The sequence below is a fragment of the Macaca nemestrina genome, chromosome 14 (assembly GCF_043159975.1).
Source record: "Macaca nemestrina isolate mMacNem1 chromosome 14, mMacNem.hap1, whole genome shotgun sequence".
Lineage (NCBI taxonomy): Eukaryota > Metazoa > Chordata > Mammalia > Primates > Cercopithecidae > Macaca > Macaca nemestrina.
The window spans coordinates 19,739,653-19,746,186 of record NC_092138.1 but is presented as its reverse complement, the minus strand read 5'-3'; the positions used below and the strand labels follow the sequence as shown (position 1 = coordinate 19,746,186).

Genomic DNA, 6,534 nt, shown 5'->3' with positions numbered 1-6,534 from the left:
CCCAAACTGGGGGCTGGTGGTGGAGAGGTGGGTGGATGGGGGCGACAAATCTGCTCGGCCAAGAGAGAGGAGCTGGAGTCCTTTGGGGTTGGAGGACTGAACCCTTGAGGCCTGATTGAGGGCTCAAGGGGCGAAGGCAGGTTGGCAGGGGCAGCCTCTTCCCGCCGCCCACAATCCTCGGGCGGGCGCGCAGCCGAGCCGGCTCTGCTGGCTGGCGCAATCTCGCGCGCTCCTTGCATTGATCAAAAATGGGGGTTGAAACAGTAAACGCGAGGAGGAGCAACTGTCGGACTCGGTTCAGAAGCACGACCAATGGGGATGCGAGCTCCTTCGCGCGAACCAATCAGCGCAGGGCCTGCGACAGCGCGGGCCAATGGGGCGCCGACTCGGCCCTGGAACGGGCAGGGGTGCGGAGCCGGCTGCAGACTCTCACCGCGGCGGTCGTGAACGCTAGCCGTTCACGCGTTCGGTCCTCCTTGGCTGACTCGCCGCCCTAGCCGCCGCACCATGGATGCCCCAAGGCAGGTGGTCAACTTTGGGCCTGGTCCCGCCAAGCTGCCGCACTCAGTAAGTCCCCGCGAGCGGGCGCCGTGAGTGAGGTTCAGGCGGGAGCACGCGCGCGGGTGGGTTTGCATCCCTGTGTGTGGCACTCGGATTCTCGCTCCCCGCCTTGAGTCCCCTAGGCGCTTTGCATCAGCATGCACGGCGGGATCAGCAGCTCTGGCAGGCGGGCTTCGGCAAGAATGCAGTTGGTGAGGAAGCTCGGCGAGGCGTGCCGGTGCAGCTGCCCCTGGCCGTGACTGCTGATGCGAGGCAGTGCACGACTCAGCTGGCCGGGGCCTGCTGCCCCGCCGGTGCCGCGCACCTGCAGACTCCCAGGCTGTGCCATCTCCCGGGCAGGGCCGGGCCGGGGGTTGGGGCGGGGCGGAAGAGAAAAGCTCTGATCTCTGCGTTCGCCTCGCGCAGCTGTGCGGCGAGCCCGGGCAGTGTGATGCCCGAGCGGATGCATGAATGGACATAGTGTGAATGAGTGATGAATGGGAATGAACCGATGACAGGTTTTGCGTATTGCAGTGGATCACCTTAGCTGAAAGGGATTGCAAACTTAAAGGTCCGCGTGTGGGTGCCCCCCTACCCCCTACACCAGTGTTTGCTTTAGCCAGCACTTAGGAGCACTGCTTTTCAGAAATGTAAATTTGAAAACCTTCAGTCCAACTTTCCCCTCCTTGTCCCCCATAGAACCTACCCTTTCCTAAAGCCTTTCTCCCCACCCCTCTCCTTTTTTTAACATGCTTGTCCCCTAAAGGCGTTCGAGTATTCGAACTCTGGTGGGCTTTGGGCTGCTTAACCCAATTATCTGTTCATTTGGTTCTGGAGTAAACCGAATGATTGAATTCTCCCCCGGGCCACAATCAGATCTTGCTAGTGGAACTCACTCTCTGCCTTCCCAGGCCCCAGCCTGGCTCCTCCCCTCCCCCGCCAAACCCACCGTCCCCAGCTCCACCCGCAGTGAAGAAGGCAAAGTCTCTGATGTGCCTTGAGCTCATTGTCAGGCGGCTGCCGCTGCTGTTAGATTTTTATTTTGCTAACCAGGGTAGAGCTGATAATATGTTGGAGCAGCATGGGGCATAGCCAAGTATTTTACAATTATCAATTGTTGAGCAGAGTAGAAATCTCCCTGGGACAGAGCCTCCTCTGTGTTGTGGTAAGAACAGAGAATCCAATTTTAAAGGGGAAAGGACGTCTTGCTTTTCTAGGGGCAGCGCTCACAGTAGCTGAGAGGACAGGGCTTATTTTTTCTCAGTGATTACAGTTCATTTTAGGCGAGATTCCCTGCTCCAGCTGTAGAAATGTTTCCTGTAGCCTCCTCCTTCAACCCTCCCCGCCATGCTTTGGAGTGTTCCCAGTATTTGTTCCGTAGGTAATTCGTTATTAATTTATTGCTATAATTGTAATGGCAGTTGTCATCAGTAATACAATTATTTATTATTAATTTTTCTGGGAGGATTTTTGTCCTTGGATTGCATGTAACCTGGGAGGTAGGAGGGCCAAGGGCGGGCAGATGTTGCTTTTTATGTGTTTCCTTGATTTAGTTGAATTGCAAAGATTAGAGAAGCTTTCAAACTTTTTTGACTGTAAACTACAGTGAAAAACGTGCTTACAAAATGACAAAGTATACACAAAACTGAATTGTAACAAAAATAAATGCCTTATGAGATGATGAGTAGCCTAATTACCTGTGACATACACTATTTTGTATTCTATCCTGCTCTAGTCTGTTCTGTTTCATTAAAAAAGTTAGTCGTGAGCTGAGTGTGGTGGCACACGCCTGTAATCCAAGCAACTCAGGAGGCTAAGGTGGGAGGATCTCTTGAGCCCAGGAGTTTGAGGCTGTAGTGAACTGTGATTGTCCCACTGCATTCCAGGCTGGGTGACAGAGCAAAACCCTGTCTCTTAACAACAGCAAAAGAAAAATTGGTTGTGATCCACAAGAGCAATGCATTCTTCAACTGGGAAAAAAAAAACAAAACAAAACAACGATTGGATTAGGAAGGTGTAATTTTTGAGTAGGAGTCTTTAAAACTCTTTGTAATTATTTTGGTTATAAACTTTTATAGAACTATTGTCAACAAATGCTGTCTATAAGAAAGATACAGCCTCAGAGCAAGTTCAGAGATTATTCACAGAAGAATGTTTCTCTTTACTAAGAGAAAAGATTCACTCTGATTTATTTGATCAGCTAGTGTTAACAAGCATCCAGCATTTCAGAAAACAATAACACATTCTTAGACCCAGTCGTCAAGGCAGTCTTTTTTTAAATCTAACTCTTTTTTTTTTTTTTTGGAGACAGAGTCTCGCTGTGTCATGAGGCTGGAGTGCAGTGGCGTGATCTCAGCTCACTGAAACCTCCACCTCCCAGGTTCCAGTGATTCTTCTGCCTCAGTAGTAGCTGGGATTACATGCGCCCACCACCATGCCCAGCTAATTTTTGTATTTTTAGTAGAGACGGGGTTTCACCATGTTGGCCAGGATGGTCTCAATCTCTTGACCTGGTGCCCGCCTTGGCCTCCCAAAGGGCTAGGATTACAGGTGTGAGCCACCACACCCGGCCTTGTCTAATTCTTTATTGTTAAAATACTGTTTTTTGAGTCAAGTTGCAATCCAGTTTAAGTTATAGCTGTGTTTTAATGATGCCCTCTTTAGCAAGCATCTTAAAAAAAAAGTGCCTCGTATTTGTAGACCTTCTCTGTCTGGTTGCTTTTGCACTTATTTTATGTTCATTTTTAAAGCTTTTCTTTTTCTCTTTATTTTTTATTATGGGATTCCTCACATACACAAAGATAAAAGTAGTGTAATGAACCTCCAAGGACTCATCTCTGAGACTCAATGACTATCAACATTGTGCCAGTCTTGTTGCAGCACCCTGGGACAATTCTTATTCACAGCAGGCTCTTCCTTCTTCCTGCCCACCCCACGCTTCCCAGTCTAGCACCTTAGACCAAAAGACATCGGAAAATTGAGTTACCTGTATAATCTGGACATAATTGTTTTTATTGTTGTCCCTTTAACCCAGAACTTTATGCATTCTGTACTTTAGCTTTAGGAGAGTGGTGAATGAGATTTGCGAAGGGGACATTTTCTAGGGGATTGGTAAATTCAGGACTTTGGAAAAAGTGTATCAACATCAGTCACATTGCCTAATTTCATGCTTACCTTGTGTGTAAGTTGCATCATCGCTGGCTTTGTGGACATGGGGAGGAAGGGGACTGGCTGTGGGTGGGGATGGATGCCTGGGGACCTCCCTGTAGACCCTTCCTCGTCCCCTTCTCAAGTTTGTATGTGTGGAGGGAAAGCCGTGTAGAGCATATCGAAATAACCTTATTTTCCTTTTTGTTTTCTAGGTGTTGTTAGAGATGCAAAAGGAGTTATTAGACTACAAAGGAATTGGCATTAGTGTTCTTGGTAAGATTTACTTTTGAATTATGTGAATGTCCAGGTTTCAAAGGAAACTTTTTTTTTTTTTTTTAAGAGGCATAGTCCTCCTCTGTCACCCAGGCTGGAGTACAATGGCGTGATCATAGTTCACTGCAGCCTTCAACTCCTGGGCTCAAGTGACCCTCCTGCCTCAGCTTCCTGAGTAGCTAGGACTATAGGTACATGTCACCATACCGGGCTAATTTTTAAAAAATGTTTAAGATATTTTTTAAAGATCCCATGAGATGGGATCTCACTTTGTGGCCCAGGCTGATCTCAAACTCATGGCCTCAAGCAATTCTCCCACATTGGCCTCCCAAAGTTTTGAAATTACAGGCTTGAGCCACTGAGCCCTGGCCCAAAGGGAACTAATTTAAATGCATCAAATATAGAATTACAGGGCCTATAGAGTCTTCCTATAGGCCTTTATAGATACATTTTTAAACTTTAATAGCTTGGGTTGCATGTTTGATAGAAACCATTTTGAAAATAGCATAAATGCTGGTGAGAGGCTCTGACATCTCAGTTTACCCTGTCATAATTGGTTTTTGCTAAATCATAGGATCTAGGATCAGAAGATACTGTATATTTGCATAATATTGCCTCCAAACATTTATAATATTGCTTTACATTCAATTTACAGTTTTTATTGTACTTAAATACAACCTCATTAAAGTTTAAAAGTACACAAGCCTTTTATGAGGACCTCGCACATTGATAATCTTATTAAGTTTCCCCTATATTTTTGGGGAAGAGGACTTCCGCATTCCAAAACTTATTTTCTTTTATTTTTGGTAGTTCTGAAGACTGCATGGTATTAAGAGACCATAGGGTTAACTGTATTGCTTATTTCTGTTAAATTTTGTTCCTGTTGGTTTGGGACATATACTTAGATTTCTGTGAAGTGAGATCACAGCGTGGAGTTTTGTGCTCTAGACCTAAAGGGCAACTGTTGGACATGGATTCCTGTTTGTGAGAAAGAGATTGTAAGAAGAATCACAGACAGCATCATGGAGTGATGAATTAACAAATAGCTTGCTCAATGAATGTACCACTTGAAAAATCCTTCTGCCATGACGATGAAGCTAAATGTTTGCAATTTGAAAATCAGTGTGGATGGTCCCCTAAACTAAGTGAGCCTTGGCCCACAATTTGAATGCAGAATAACTGAAATTTCCCGGTATTGTTGTTTACTTGCAAATATCATAGGTATTTCTGTTCACTTGGTTTTAAACTGGCATTTTTGTTGTTGTTTATCTTTCCTTTCACAGAAATGAGTCACAGGTCATCAGATTTTGCCAAGATTATTAACAATACAGAGACTCTTGTGCGGGAATTGCTGTAAGTTTAAAAAAGACCAAATTCTGTTACTTTTGTTAGATACTTCCTAAACCCGGATGTCTTCCATTATCTTCTACACTCTATTGTTTGTTCAGAATATTTCACAATTTAAAATAATCCTTTTAAGATTCTCTCCAACTCACTATTAGTACATAATGCTTTTTACTTGTTCCCCATCCTGTGTTTGTATGTTTTTGTTTTTATTTTATGTGATATTTCCAAAGATTTGAAGTCACTGTATCTAGGAAAGATTTTTCAGCACTGTGGCAGTTAAACTGGCATGAAAGAGATAAAAATGACGAAGAAATGGTCATCTTTGTCAGCATAATTGACTATAAACTAGTTCAGTTGTTCTCAAAGTTTGAGTTTCATACCATCTGTCAGAGTCACCTGGTTAGGGTGGAGTATTAAAAAATTCAAGTGGGGCCAGGCACGGTGGCTCACGCCTGTAATCCCAGCACTTTGGGAGGCTGAGGCGGGTGGATCACGAGGTCAGGAGACCAAGACCATCCTGGCTACCACGGTGAAACCCCATCTACTAAAAAAAAAAAAAAAAATTAGCTGGGCATGGTGGCACACACGTGTAATCCCAGCTATTCAGGAGGCTGAGGCAGGAGAATTGCTTGAACCAGGGAGGCGGAGGTTGCAGTGAGCTGAGACCGCGTCACTGCCCTCCAGCTTGGGTGACAAAACGAGACTCCATCTCAAAAATAAATAAATAAATAAATAAATAAATAAATAAATAAAGTGATGGGCACCACTTAGTCCTGCCGAATCAGAATCTCCGGAGAGACTTTCTTTTTAACTTTTATTTTTAACTTTAATTTTAATTGTAAGAGTTCTGAACTCTAGGAACTGCTGCTTAGACGAAATCTCCTGGGTTAGCTGCACTGTCTTTCCTATCAGAGGACACCTTATTCTTAAATAGATTGCTATTTAAAGGAGAGATTTTTATATATTATATAAACATGTTCACATAAACCCACAAATATAGCAAGTTTGAAAGCATACCATTTTTTTTTCCTGTTCACAAAAATAATGAAAGTTTAGGAAAAACATTGTAGCTCACAACTCAACTGGAATAACTTTAACCCCAACTAATCAGGGATAATCACTAATATGTTAGGACCCATTCTTGCATTATTACATTAACAAAATTTGAATTATGCTGATTATTTCAAGTTTTCAAATTGCTTGATAAAGTGATTCAGATAGGGC

At 44.3% G+C, this 6,534-nt stretch overlaps 1 protein-coding gene across 3 annotated transcripts in view; it reads left to right on the top strand.

The window, feature by feature from the left end:
- The first annotated feature begins 411 nt into the window (after positions 1-411).
- Positions 412-6,534, top strand: part of LOC105498720 (phosphoserine aminotransferase 1) — a 32,136-nt gene continuing 26,013 nt past the window's right edge. The window contains exons 1-3 of one of the 3 annotated variants that reach the window (XM_011771003.2): positions 412-567; positions 3,903-3,963; positions 5,247-5,316. In XM_011771003.2, the coding sequence (XP_011769305.1) occupies positions 508-567; positions 3,903-3,963; positions 5,247-5,316 (191 nt within the window). In that variant the 5' untranslated portion in view covers positions 412-507. Of the gene's footprint in view, positions 568-1,575; positions 1,706-1,802; positions 1,922-3,902; positions 3,964-5,246; positions 5,317-6,534 lie in introns of those variants that run through there. The other 2 variants (XM_011771002.2, XM_011771004.3) reach the window with 2 other exon arrangements.